Source organism: Macaca nemestrina, chromosome 19, assembly GCF_043159975.1.
Source record: "Macaca nemestrina isolate mMacNem1 chromosome 19, mMacNem.hap1, whole genome shotgun sequence".
In the NCBI taxonomy this organism is placed as follows: Eukaryota; Metazoa; Chordata; class Mammalia; order Primates; family Cercopithecidae; genus Macaca; species Macaca nemestrina.
Genome location: NC_092143.1, coordinates 58,756,969 through 58,772,694, shown reverse-complemented (window position 1 = coordinate 58,772,694; position 15,726 = coordinate 58,756,969). Strand labels below are relative to the sequence as shown.

Below are 15,726 nucleotides of genomic sequence, written 5' to 3'. Positions count from 1 at the left end.
ATAAATTTAAACAACACCTGACACCCTCCACTTTCAACCTGGGGAGATAAAAGGAAGTTTTTAAAATAATGATTTATGTCAGTTACTTATTTATTAATTGCCTCCGCCACCCCCGAAAAAGGCCTCAAGGCAGCTAAATTCCCTAAATTGTAATTGGGTCAATGTGCAACTAAAAACATTAAATGAGATCACTATGTATTTAAATTGCCTAAATTGTATTCAGAGAATACTTGATCATTTGAAAAATGTGTTTTTAATTGCTAAATGAGAAATAATGAACCAAAGTAGACAACTCAAGTCGCTTTAAAGAAAGAATAACTTATGAAAGTCAAAGGAAATAATAAAGAAAAAAGCTAAAATTAATTAAAAAGCAAAAAGAATATTTATAAATAAGAATTCAGAGTATACGGAAAAACAAAATGTAAAAATGTATCAAGGCTGATCAAGTAAAAAAAAAGAAAAGGAGTATGCACAAGAAAAGAAGTATGACTACATAAGTGGAAGAAATTAAAAAACTATATTTCATATACCTCAATGATAATTAATTATAAATCTTGTTAAAATAATTTTTTTCTAGAAAAATACAGCTTTTCAACATTGACTCAAAAGGAATTAGTAAACACTGATCACTGAAAATGAAAAAAAAAAAGAATATAGTGTTAAAGTTTTTCTTCAGAAAAGAGCCAAGCTCCAGTAATATCTGTTAGGAGCAGTTCACCATGAATTCACCACACACTTCTTATAACAGCTTCTATCTCGAACTCCCTTTTCAATCATGTTTGTATAGCAAAGGTAGTGTCTTCCTCCAAGGCAAAAGTTGGGTAAGTTTGCTAGAAGCCACCTGATAAAATTGGGGGATTCCTACATTCAGGATTTGTCAGCTGTGATAAAAACCTCTGATATATGTAGCATCCACATGGACCACTTTCATATCACCCCTGGAGTCTTGGAGCCAAAGGAAACAGTTCATGCTGCCTGTTGTGTAGTAATAAAGTTCTTTGTCTCTCAGGCTGGAGTTTCATGTCTTCTTCTGCTAGCATCTGTGAAACTATGGCAGGCTAACCGGTTAACTTGCCAGGGTAAAATCTCAGACCCTTCACATATCTTGATGGTATCATGAGAGAATGTATCAAACCTTTAAGGAACTGAAATGCCCCATGCAATTTAACATAGAAAAAGAACTAAATAAACCTTCCTATTTCATTTTAAAAATGGTAGTAAATCTCCGTACCAATATCTTTAAAAAAGTACAAAATAGAATTATAGACCAATAGATATTCTAAATTAAATGTTTGTAAATTAAATCTAGTATTAAAAATTTAATAAACCATAGCCAATTAAGGTCTATTTAAAGATGCAATCTGATATTTGAAAACAGTTATTTTAGTTGATCAAAACAGAAAAATCACATATTTTGCTTTTACTCCACAGTGGGGTAAGGCATTGCAAAAGTGATATGATATTCTTAGGGAACATTCATTTTCCACTCCCACTGGAAAATGAATGTTTCCTGAGAAAATTATAATATCTAAACTATGTTCATTGGGTATTAGCACAACTATATAAGAAAAATACTAATTTTTAGAAAAATTGAAATGAACTACAGCCAAATAATTGCAATAGATGCCTCTAGGTAGTTAAAAAAAGAAAAGCTAAAAATGGTAGTTGTCAATGCAGAAAATAAAAAAATCTATTCAAATTTCAGATAGACATTGCTTTAATGTAGTATTAGCAGTAATTCTACCACATATCCACAAGGAGTGACATGATGCTAGAAAGAGATTCACAAGTAAGAGAAGCTTCTTCCTTGTTTCTAAGGAAACACTCAAAATCTATTAAATTTATATTTAGGAATCACCCATATCCACGCCCCATCCTTCCTCTATATTCTAGTGCTACTCTCTCCTGTTAAGTTCTTGTGATGATTGAAGCACCAGATCTGTGCAAAAACATGAGGTAATCACTGATACAAAATTACCACTCTTGCGGCCAATCTTCAAATTAAAAGGTTCATTCCTCAAACAGCAATAGATTTTAACAAGTTACTTTTAAAAAGCAATACAATAAGCCTAATTTATATAATTATGTGTGATTAATTGACGCTCAATCCTATCAGAAGTACTTTTAAAAGAAATATTAATTATGAAAAGCATGTTTCTAACTTAAAAAAAATCATGTTATAGTAAAATAGTTTTTGCGACAGGAAGGTTGTCATTAAGGCGAATTACTCCTGCCCGGGAAATCCACTGGTCAGCGCCCCTAAATGTTTCCAGATTTATCACACATTCATTTCCCACAATTGAGACCACAGAATATGTCATGTTTTTTACTCAAAGTAATCTCTAATTTTTTAGAACAGTGGATAAGGCCACAATTTACTGTTTGTAATTTGGATGTGGTCATCATATTTATAATTTGAGTGTGACCACTATATGCAAGTCTGTTTTTTACATCTTCCATCTTCCTGCTGATGTGTCTTGAAAATGGAGTGTAGGGTTTCGGTCATTCAACATTGAGTGCCTTGAATACAGTAATACTCATGAAATAGTTGTGAGAATGCAGAAATGATGACTAACCAATAGGAAAATAATATACAAATTGTAATAATCGTTAGACTATCTCAGAGATTAAATTTGTTTGAAATGCTTACTATTCCAGTACTTGGTGGTCAAATGAAACAGTGTATTAAGCTAAAACTTTTCCATGAATGGGTAAAAACTAATTTAATATCCAAATTTGGGACTGCTATAGCCAGAGGAAGAGGTATTTCCTGAGAGTAGAAAATAGGAAGCAGAATAAAAAGCAATTAACTCTACAAGGAATGGGACATTGTCTCTACTAGAACTCAATCTGGAAATTGTTCTTCCAGTGCAGTTCACTGTACTTCTCTCATAAGCTAAATTATAGAGGGGAGAGCAAATCTATGGAAAGAACACACAGAGAAAGGAAATGACATAGGCGATGCAGCAGGTTTCCTAACGACAACTCATAATAAATTACATCATATGTAACCTGCAATTTTGTATAGACCTTTCCAAAAGCAAGGACAAACATCACTAGCTAGAACTATAGTCCTCTGATGAACATGGTACACTGAAAATTTAATCTTAAGCAATGGCATTTGCAAATTATAGGCAGTTAGTAAAAATGCCATGACATTATTAAAAAATCTACCATTTAAGGATATCTGATATGGAATTGCCTACTGAAGAGAGATCAAATTTAACTCCAGAACCATGCTGTCTGTATGTTATCTGAAGTTTGTGTGTATTTTCTTGTTTTTATTAGCTGTTTGTATTTCTAATTCTATTGTGTGTTTTCTCATATGCTGCATTAACTCTTGTGGCTTTTGTGAAGTATTTTATTAAACCATCCCTACAGATGATCCATAATTGTGATCAATTCTTTTACCCAAAAGGGACACCTCAGATTAGTAACATTACATTTATAACAATGCCTTTAATGAGACTCTTTTCTTTGCAGGGATCCTTTACATTACATACCCATTTGCACCCTTACCACTTCCTAAACAGGGATGAGATCAGGTTTCTATGAGAAATCACATGGTCTTTTCATTATTTAACACTCAATAACTGATCATAATCATAAATAAATATCATCATTAATGATAAGGCACATCAGTCTCTAAACTCTGCATCTTCAAACTCTATGATTCTGGTCACATAAGGTGAATGCACAACAAAGAGCTATCCAAGAAACTGATAAGAGACAACTTCATATAAATTTAAGGTTATCTGGCAAGAACTGTTGACAGAGTTAACAGAATCCTTAAGTGCTAGAAAGCAAAAGATGGTTTAACCATTTTCACTAGAGTGGGAAGTATCAGGAAAAGGAAGAGAATGAGATAGACAGAGAGAGAGAGAGAGAGAGAGAGAGAGAGAGACGCACAGAGCGAAAGATTGATTCAGCTTTTGCATCCAGGATGAGTTTGGTAAAGTATCAGGAGTATCAGGCTGGTGGAGTTTGAAGAGTGTTTCTGAAATGCTCCTGCTTCTTACTGCAATCAAGCATGTGGACAGCAAAATTATCCAAAAAAAAGCATCCATTCTCTATTTATTTATTTATTCATTCAACACACATTTATTGGGTACTTCTGGCCAGACATGGTACTGAGCTTTTAGGATACAGAGAAGGATATAAAAGAAAATTCCCTCCCCTTAGAGAAGACATTATTATGACAGGAGATAGGCAGACAAAAAACAGGTATAAAAGAATTACCAAAACAAGTTCAGATAGAGATCAGTGCCCAGAAAAAATCATGAGACCATATAACGCTTCCAAGTGGCTGGGGGTGGGTACAGTTGGGAGTAGAAAGGTAGGGACAGGCTTTTTGATGAAAAGAAATGCAAATCTCAGTGATTCAGAGGCTGGTTATAGAGGATGTTTTATTCATCTCTCTCCTGCTGACCATCTTTTGCCATTTCACTAATTATTATTGTTCCATTATAGTGCTGGAATGCCAGTCGATAAATGATTATTGAGACCCCACTGTGTTCTCAGCACCACTGCGACTGGAAAATGTGGTTGAATTCAAATAACTAATTCTACTGCTCTAATAAAATATGAGGTGGGGAAGAATGCTTAAGTTGGTAAATAACTTAAGCCTTCTTGTTTTGAGAGGTGCATTAGAGTCTAAGCTTCCGCCAATCCATTCGTAGCTCACACATCTGAAACTCAGTCATCGGTTTCAGCAACTGCTCTAAGAAGAGGTATCACATATTGCCACTAGATGGCACCAATTATTTTCATATTTTTAGGTCAAGAAAATCTTTTTTTAAAATGTAATGGCCACATTTAAAATAGAAGAATTTTACTTAGCATTGTTATTAATAAAGTATTATTCTCTTCTTAATAATTTTCTTATAGACAAACCACACCAATAGAACTAAAGAAGGTACATTCTTTCACCCGCACACTTGTTCATTCAATGTACATTTGTTCCAAATAATCTTTAAAAAAAAGTTCTCACACGTCTTTGGATATGTAAAAAGTAGGGAAAGTAATTGAAATATTGATATAATAATTGAATATATAAATATCATATTTGAATATATAAATAGGAGGATCAAAAATAGTTCATATATTGATACTACATATACTTTGAAAACTTTCACAGAAAAGTTTTAAAATAGTACAGAAAATTTTTTTGCTTTTTAGAAAAGATGTCCCATTGTGTCTTCCAAAAATGAGTAATATTTTAAATGTATTTTAAATATGGTACTAATTCATTACAATTAAATGTAACAAAAACTCTTGCAAAATTTAAAATGGGATAGGAATCATTTAACTGAATGCAAATGTTTTATAGGTATAGCTTTATATAATTTGATTTAAAAAAATTCAGGCTTAAAAGAAATTTTAACACAATTTCCCTGTTTCAAACAAGTAAATTTATAGGTCCATTAGAATATTATGCAAATTTTTTCTACAGGAAATGAGTGTGATGTATTTTCCTTCCTCAAAAAAGTGGTTGGTAAACATTCAAAGTATATTTATTCAGAAACAAATGATAACCATTCTCATTCTCAGGTCTTTCATTAAAAGCACAAAAGGACTCTGGAATAAATATAGCCTACATTTTTATATTAATAGACTTCAAAATAAAATAAAGTATGATAATAAATGAGAGTACACATAATATGCATTGAAAAGTACAATATGCTCTATGAATATATCATAATTACTTAGAAGAAACAATGAAAACTTACAGGTTTATTATGCTAACAAATTTAGTTTTAAAATCTCAACACCCTTGCTACTTCAGGATAAAAATTGTCTCAAACTATCTGCTAATTTGACTATCACTATATTTCTTTCATTTTGAAACATTCAAAAATAATACTCACTTGGGTATCTCGAAGAGTTTTTTGTCTCACAGCAAGGAGCACTCTAAGTCTCTGATCTTCCTCAAAGATTCTCTCTTCACAGTCTTTTTTCTCTTGCATATAATGATCGAACACAGCTTGTGCATGTTCCCTTTTAAATCTCATAGTTACAAATTTGTTCCTATGAAGAAAGAATTCCATGTGCCACTAATCAATTCACATTTTATTTTTCAAAATGCATTTATGAGACATTTTAAAAGGACCCAAATGAAAAATCTTGAAGAGTCTTGAGCTGACAGGCCTTGGAAAAATTCCCTGGTTTTTCCCAAGGCTTACTTCCATAGGGCTACATCTAAATCATCCAGGTAGAAGAAAATCTATGGAAAAACAGTGGATTCTCTTGGTTGCCTGTCCAGCAAGCTTCTGTTCTCTAAGCATTTCAAGAAAACTCCTCCTCCAAGCAGCATGTGACTCTAGAGATATATTCTGATTAGTCCAACCAGCATGTGACCCATTGTCCAGGGGTGAGAAGATAGCTCGAGGAAATGAGTGAGAAGCGCTTAATTCCATGTAGAAGAGCTCATACCCACTAAATGTGACTTACACATCATGCTTTCAAAGTTGCTACCAACAGCCATAGTGGAGAGAGAAAAAAATGAGTGCCCGGTGTTGAACTGTTGAATCAACCAACCCTGCAGCTTGCTCTACCAATTATATAAGATGACACCTTTTTTTATTGTTTAAGCTGGTGCTATGTAAGATGATGCAGTTTTACTGTTTTATGCTTCCTGTTACATAAGATGATGCATTTTTTATTGTTTAAGCTGGTACATGAATAGGTGTGTGTATGTATGCGTGTGTGTACATGTCTATATTTTATCATTTGCAATTAAACACATCCTAATGCAAAGGTAAAATAACTTTTATGGTGAACTCAGTAGTTATGTAAGGAACAATACTAGTAGAAAAGTATCAAAACGTGGTTAAAACGATACTGGTAACAATAACTTGCTTGCCAAAGTTGAGCAGCAACTCAGTGTCCAGAATAAGGTATCTGAAAAAGCTCAGCACAGTCTTATTCTATCCACATTAGTTAACAAGTGTACTGATATATTTAATCACTTGCACAGTTAACTATAAAGGCAGCAAGACTAATATTTTGGGAAGGGCTAAACTAATATCTCTGCTTTTAAATAATATCCCATTTAATACAACAAAAACCACTCTATGAAATAATAATGAGATAGCCATCTAGAGTTGAAGAACCTAAACTTGGATAATTAATTAGCTTGTGTAAGCTCAACTAGTTGGTAAATGACAGAACCAGAATTCAAATCTAGTCCTGCCTTTTTCTGATTCAGCAGTTCAACATTAAGTACTCATTTTTTCCCTCTCTTCATTATAGCTGTTATCAGCAAATTTGAAAACATATCACCTTGTTTACACTTAGTGGATGTGAGCCTCTTCTTCCACAGGAAATAAGGTTCTTCTCCCCTTTCATCTGCATTGCCCTGGTATTTCATTTACATCATTCATACCAATAACATTCTAAATTATTAAGTGATGTCTGATCAGTAGCCAATGATATCGACATCTTGGAGCAGAGAGAACCAATGAAATTCACACAGGAAGGAGCTAGTGTGACCAAAACGATAAAGTGTTCATAGTTGCTCCCAAAAAACATTGATATATCTTGACTACATGTACTTTGTTCTCTATACTGTTTTGATATTGAATTATATTAATTATAGCATTTTATTAATTATATCTACACAGACATTTTTATACACTATATACGTGCATATCTATGCAATAAAATAATGTTTCCTTTCTCACAGTGATAAAACAAGCAGACTTTGAAGTCTTATGGGTCTGGATTTTAATTTTCCACTTTCTAGTTAAGAAGCAATTATAAAAATTAAGTGAGGGTCAAGGATGGCTTTGATTGCCTTTATTTTTAACACCATATTTTAATTGTCTTGTATATGTGAGGTTTGTCTCCCTGCAAAGATCTTCAGACACTTGAAGATACACTTTCCCACTTGCCATTTATTTGTCCTTATTGGGACCTGGCAGTATGCCCACTATGAGTTCTCAATAAATAATAAGTAACTTGTTATGGGAAATTATTGAAAATATCAGTAGATTATTCATAAAACAGCTGATCTTCCTTTGTAATCCCATTTTAGGGGGTTAGTTGTAAGGGCACACACTTGGAACAGGTTGGAGCTAAGCTGAAGCTAGCTCTACCATTACTTAAGAGTGTGATCTTAGGTTCCCTGAGCCTCTATTTCTCAGCATTCATTGGAAATGATACAATTTAACCATTTGCTGTAAGAACTGGATGAGACAAGGTACACACATTGTCCAGGATTTACCTGGCACAACAGCAAGCAGTTCAATGGTAGCTTTAAATATTATTTGACATTATATATCATCACTGCTAATTAATAGTTGTATAAGTAATTCCACAGTATTGGCTAATTCTTTTTCTCCTTTTCTTGTTGGAAGGCAGGGTTTTGTCAAGTTTAGAGAGAGAACTGATTCACTGGGACATGGAAACCACTCTTGTCCAAAAGGCCATATGATCCAGCTTCAGAAGAAGTTAGGATTGAAATGGGAGGAAGCCAGAAGAAAAGATTTTCATCAGCTCCTGAATTAGATCTTTATAAGTTTAATGTAAGTTATATACATTTATATTTATATCTTTGAGTCCTAAGATATTCTGACAGGTGTTAAACAAGGTGAATAAATATCTTTAAAAGTAAATGATATGTTTTCCTGCTTTTTCACATAATATAGTGAATACGAGTAGTCTTTTTCAGATAAAGCTGAATTATCATGTTGAAAATAAGTTTTACCCTATGATAATAGCTAAACAAATGCTTGATGGGGACATTGACGTGACTCCATTAGAATGCATGGCAACAGGCTGGGCATAGACTTTTTTTGACACTTTGTCCCTCAAGCATTATGATTTTGCTAATGCTTGTAGTAGCCTTCTTTATTTAAAGCAGACCGTTGTCCCTAAATGTGGCCAATGCATGTTCCTCTAATACTCCTCCAAGTCCAGTTCTCAATGTTTTACAAGACAGGAAATGAGAAGCAAAATGAGTAAAGGAAGAGTAAATAAGTACTAGGTTAGGGTCTATGGATACCCAATGAGCCTGAGAGCATGATCATTCTCCAAGCCAAAGGCCTTAGTAACACTGAACAGTTATATCCTGACTCATGAGGTGACTGATAAGAAACTTTGGAAGATGATAAATTTGAATACATTGCATGAGGTTTTATAGAATATCTGAGTCTGAACTCTTACCTTGAAACTAATCAAAAACATTTGGGTGAAAAACCATAAATTATTAAACATGACATATAAATACTGATACATCTGAAAGTAATGAAGAATATTATTGTTATAAAGAATAAAAGTTCTCCTCCTTGGAAAGGGAGAAACATTCCAAGTTATTAAAATAAGAACAAACCCAGAGAAGCAATAATGAATGAAAGCAGTTTATGATTATGCTTTTTAAACTAAAATTAACAAATATCACACATATATTCCACACTATGTTATAATTAAAAATATGAACCATTTTAAGAATACATTTTAAATATGGAAATTTCATCTTATTTCTTTTATTAATATTTTTAATACACATCATATTTTGATAAAGTTTAAGTACTTACTTTAACACTTCAAGTATCTGATCAAAACTTTTCTTTTCTTCTTCTTTTGCTTTTAATTCCTCATTCAATTCATTTATTTTTGCATAAAAAATCATTGTCTTACTTTTAGTTGCTTCTAAGTCTTTAAAAATTGCTGAGCGTTTACTCTGAAAAAAAAATACAGGAGTGTTTTATTTTAAATACTTGGATTTTCAAATCTCTGCTATTCAGGGACACAATTACATTGGCTGTGTGAACAATTAAAAGTTAATAGTGGGCCACACCTGATGGCTCACTCTTGAAATCCCAGCACTTCGGGAAGCCAAAGCAGGAGGAGCCAGGAGTTCACTTACAGCCGGGAGTTCAAGACCAACCTGGACAACAAAGCCAGCACCTGTTCTCTACCCAAAATTGTTTTAAATAGCCAGGTGCGGTGTTTCACACCTGTAGTCCCAGCAACTTGGGAGGCTGAGATGGGAGGATCATTTGAGTATAGGAGGTCGAGGATGCAATGAGCCATGATTGCTCCACTGCACTCCAGCCCAGGTGACAGAGTGAGACCCTGTCTCTAAAAACCAACTGAGGTTTATATTCTCTACTGTTATATCTGATTAATGTTCTAAAAAATAAAAATGTTTATTCTCTCTGCCCTACACAAACTTGCTCCCCTTTCCAAACACACACCTAAATGCACACTTTGTAAGCATGTCATTTCAAGATGCAAACATGTGGTCACTGGTTTTCAAACATGTACGAAGTCCACTGGCAGGCGGACAAGAATATATATTGTTCTGATCTTTCCAGCAAAAGAAGGCAATATTTACTACCAGCACAGTTTTCCATGGTAGGCCTGTGCAATTCCAGAATGAACATTTGATCGTGCATCTATTTTTGTGTCATCCCTTTAAGACTGTTGGTGTTCCAATGGAACTTAGTGACTCACTGATTGACTGTTATTGAATTGTTCCCCACATTCAGCATGGCTGCTAATTAGTGTTACTCTCCCAACTGATTCTACAGATCTCAATGGTTCCTTCTGCCTCCACTATCTCCTATTTTCCCCATATGCTTCCAAATACTTTCTTTACTCATAGATTTCAAGAATAACAACTAATATTTTATATTTATTTTCCTATAAAACCATACTGTTTGTCTAAGATTTTGAACACTGGGTACTGCATTTGAATTTTCACATACTTCCTGCTTTGTTTCCTTACTTTTCTGGAAGTTCTGAAAATTTTCTACTGATAAATAAAAGGATTTTTTTCTCCTTATACTAGAATGCAGTGGAAATACAGCTAACTAGGATTTGTTGATAGGCCCATTGGAGTATTAAGTTATTTGGCAGGAGCATCAGGGGGAAAGTAAGCCCAAAGACAGAGAGCAGACAGGTGTGAGTAAGGACACTTTGAGTACTGCATGCTCTCTATCCCTAAACTTGACATTTAGATCAGATTTCGTCATTCATTTCTTAGTCTTAGCTGAAGATTCTCTTCTTCAAAGGAATCTGGTTTTGTATAGTTTTGCATATCTTTTAGCACACTGTAAAATTTATTTAGCTAATATATTTATGATCTTGTCATCTATGCTCATAAGCAAGATCACCAATGGATTTATTTCTTGCATTATTAATTTTTGGTTATGATTGCAAGATTTTAGTTTCATTATAGAATGACTTTAGAAGATTTCCATGCTTTCTTATGCTCTGTAGGTGGTATTTGTAGAGAGATTCATAAAGTATCTTGACTGATTCTTGGTTTTATTGGTAGAGTTTGGACAAATTAAATTTCTTCTATAATCATTGATCTATTCTTGTGTTTTATTTCTTTTGACCCAGTTTTCACCATTTGTATTTTATAAATAAATGATACAATCCATATAGATCTTAAAACAAATTCCCATGCAAAGTAGTATTCAATTCACTGTGTATATAATTATACCCCTTTTAATCATTCCCATGGCTGTTAATTTTCATTTTTTATTCTTTGCCCTTAATAAATATGTTAAATATTTTTAGATTTTTTTAAAAATTAAAATCATTTATTGGTAATCTCAAAATATTATATTGGCCTATGTCATAAATTTTCCTATATAGTTTGTCATTATTGATCATGTATAAATAAGTGGTAATTTATATTTTAGTTATTTCTTGGCACAGAAGCAAATTAATAAAAAATGTGATTCGGTAATTTTTCTAGTAGTGCATATACTTTTTATTTCTTATTGCCCTATATTTTTGTTATTGATTTCTGATTTTAATTCATTGTATGCAAACTTGGGTGACATGACCAATACAATAATATAAGAGCATCTATTTCAGTGCCAGACTGTCTGGGTTGGAATTGCAACTTTACCACTAATGAGTTGTATGAACACCTGTACAAGTTAATTAAAAAATAATGTATCAGATTTCTCAAATGTAAGATAGAGGTAATAGCACACTCTTCATAGGCTTATCATGAAAATGAAATGATGAGCTGTTATGTCTGTGCACTTAAAACAATGCCTGACACACAGAAAACATGCAGCAAATATCTATTATTATTTTCTCTGTAATTTTTTAAAATATTTCTTTTGAGGCCCATTATCAGGCAAACATTTTAAAAATGATATGAGGACACCTCCCTCTCATGGCTCACATGCTTTCCACCAACAAATCCTATTGGAACCACCTTTGACATATATCTAGAGGACATATTACCAGGTTAAACACAAATCTTCTTTTGAGAAGTGTCTGTTCATATATCCTTCACCCACTTTTTGATGGGGTAGTTTGATTTTTTCTTGTAAATTTGTTTAAGTTCTTTGTAGATTCTGGATATTAGCCCTTTGTCAGATGGGTAGATTGTAAAAATTTTCTCCCATTCTGTAGGTTGCCTGTTCACTCTGATGGTAGTTTCTTTTGCTGTACAGAAGCTCTTTAGTTTAATTAGATCCCAGTTGTCTATTTTGGCTTTTGTTGCCATTGCTTTTGGTGTTTTAGTGATGAAGTCCTTGCCCATGCCTATGTCCTGAATGGTATTGCCTAGGTTTTCTTCTAGGGTTTTTATCGTTTTTGGTCTAACATTTAAGTCTTTAATCCATCTTGAATTAATTTTTGTATAAGGTGTAAGGAAGGGATCCAGTTTCAGTTTTCTACATATGGCTAGCCAGTTTTCCCAGCACAATTTATTAAATAGGGATTCCTTTCCCCATTTCTTGTTTTTGTCAGGTTTGTCAAAGATCAGATGGTTGTAGATGTGTGGTATTATTTCTGAGGACTCTGTTCTGTTCCATTGGTCTATATCTCTGTTTTAGTACCAGTACCATGCTGTTTTGGTTACTGTAGCCTTGTAGTGAAGTTTGAAGTCAGGTAGCATGATGCCTCCAGCTTTGTTCTTTTGGCTTAGGATTGTCTTGGCAATGCGGGCTCTTTCTTGGTTTCATATGAACTTTAAAGTAGTTTTTCAAATTCTGTGAAGAAAGTCATTGGTAGCTTGATGGGGATGGCATTGAATCTATAAATTACCTTGGGCAGTATGGCAATTTTCATGATATTGATTCTTCCTATCCATGAGCATAGAATGTTCTTCTATTTGTTTGTGTCCTCTTTTATTTTGTTGAGCAGTGGTTTGTAGTTCTCCTTGAAGAGGTCCTTCACATGAAAAAATGCTCATCATCACTGGCCATCAGATAAATGCAAATCAAAACCACAATGAGAAACCATCTCACACCAGTTAGAATGGCAATCATTAAAAAGTCAGGAAACAACAGGTGCTGGAGAGGATGTGGAGAGATAGGAACACTTTTACACTGTTGGTGGGACTGTAAACTAGTTCAACCATTGTGGAAGACAGTGTGGTGATTCCTCAAGGACCTAGAACTTGAAATACCATTTGACCCAGCCATCGCATTACTGGGTATATACCCAAAGGATTATAAATCATGCTGCTATAAAGACACATGCACACATATGTTTATTGTGGCACTATTCACAATAGCAAAGACTTGGAACCAACCCAAATGTCCATCAATGATAGACTGGATTAAGAAAATGTGGCACATATACACCATGGAATACTATGCGGCCATAAAAAGGATGAGTTCATGTCCTTTGTAGGGACATGGATGAAGCTGGAAACCATCATTCTGAGCAAACTATCGCAAGGACAAAAAACCAAACACTGCATGTTCTCACTCATAGGTGGGAATTGAACAATGAAAACACTTGGACACAGGGTGGGGAACATCACTCACCGGGGTCTGTCGTGGCATGGGGGGAGGGGGGAGGGACAGCATTAGGAGATATACCTAATGTAAATGACGAGTTAATGGGTGCAGCACACCAACATGTCACATGTATACATATGTAACAAACCTGAATGTTGTGCACATGTACCCTAGAAGCTAAAGTTTAATAATAATAAAGACAATATTGACTTTCTTCCCTTTCCCACAGCCAATAATTCACTAGAGATAGAAATGCTAGCAATAAGAACTTTCATGGGGAGATATTTCTAATTTGGAAAAAGCCCTAAAGTCTCCAATCACACATCCATTTGTTTATGCTGAATACATACTAACTTGGGGGTAAAATTTAGAGGTCAGGTAGGAACAAATGTTTTGGTCTGTAGATTGCTCCCATCTGCAGAAACACAATACTCTCTAGTGGAGTACAAATCCCAGTCTCTACTTTGTAGAAAAGGCAGTGGGGTTGAGGAAGCAATCAATGGGTGTTACAATGCACCGATTACCGTACTATGCATTGTATTTGAATTATGCCTTTTATGACTCACAGTAGCAATATGATGAATGTTATATCCATTTTACAATAGGAAATCCAAAGTAGTTTGGATTGTACAGCTAGTTTATGTGGTGATGACTGGTTAAACACTAGATTTCTCTGACTCCAAAGCCTTTACTATTTTCTCCATACCAAAACTGGCCCTTGCTTTTTGGTCACTGCTGCTAAAAGAAATTACATGAGATTTTAGTATACTTAGTAGGTATTGGCATGCATGAGTTTTGAGATTGGACAGAAGGGGATTCTTGCTACTTGGGAATTTAACCTCTCTAAACCTCAGCTTTTAATTTATATAAATGCAATACTAAATACTTTACAGGGTTGCTGTGAGAATCCAATGAAATGATCTGAGCCATGTGTTTGCCCTTTGTCAGCACATTGAAATCAACATTAATAAATGACGTTGATAATAATTAATGAAGCTCATAAGAGGTAGCTGACCTGCCTGACTTCTACTGATAACATTGGCTGAAGACAATACTCACGCTGGGAAAATGATTTTCTTCTCTGCTCTGCATTGACCCAGTCATTTTTCACTGCTCTAATAATCACATCTTCCACTTATGACTCCTAATTCCCAAATTCTAGTGTGCAAGAAGTGCCACTACCAAGGATACTCTCTTAAGTATACTTGAATGTATTTAAGCATTTGCCTATTCAGAAAAATCCACAAAGTCCTGGGTACCAGACAGGGATGGAGGTGTTTACTGTTATGAAGTCTGCACCAAATATAGCCCATGAACCCTGCAATTCACTCACTTCATTTTTTCTCAGAAGGGGTGAAGTCCACTCCCTGTCCACAGCCTCACGCACTCTCAGTCATCTTCCTCAGAGAGGCTATACTCTCTTTCATCTGAAGATGTGAACATAGTGCCCAACAGACCTAGTAGGCACTGAGGTCATGCATAAGACAACAGCATTAAACTTGCAGTGCTCTTGGACTTTTCTCTCCTTTTTTTGGCTAAAAAGTAAGCTGACTCTAACAGTCAAGTTTGGGTTCTAATCCCATCTCTATTGAAGAAGTGAGTCTTGCCTTTGCCCAGCTGCTATATTAAAATATTCTTGCTACACAACTCGGTATAAAAGGGAAAGAGATAGATGGACATGATATAAATAGGAAGGGTGACTTTTCAGAAAATTGATGAGAGAACTTAGTGCCTGTAGTGTGTGAGAACATCAGGGGAAAGGCAAAGAGGTATATACAAGGAGCGTCCCTTGGAAGTGATGAGGATACCATTATAGTTCTGGTCACAGTGTCCTTTACAAAATGTAAATAAAAGTAAATTATTTTAAAATTTTTTTTGGCTCTTGAACTATACTTCTTTTATAAGCTGTGACTCCAATGGGGCATCACATAATTTAGAAACCTTCTGTTTTAAGCTCTCCTTATCAAAAGCAAAGCCAGTGGTGGTCTTTTCCCTGGCAAAC

At 34.4% G+C, this 15,726-nt stretch overlaps 1 protein-coding gene across 12 annotated transcripts in view; it reads right to left on the bottom strand.

The window, feature by feature from the left end:
- Nucleotides 1-15,726, bottom strand: part of LOC105498394 (coiled-coil domain containing 178) — a 506,590-nt gene that overhangs the window by 287,246 nt on the left and 203,618 nt on the right. For all 12 annotated transcript variants that reach the window (XM_071085481.1, XM_011770472.3, XM_011770477.3 and 9 more), the window contains 2 exons: nt 9,537-9,682; nt 5,868-6,027 (listed from right to left, as the gene is read on the bottom strand). In XM_071085481.1, the coding sequence (XP_070941582.1) occupies nt 5,868-6,027; nt 9,537-9,682 (306 nt within the window). The remainder of the gene's footprint in view (nt 1-5,867; nt 6,028-9,536; nt 9,683-15,726) is intronic.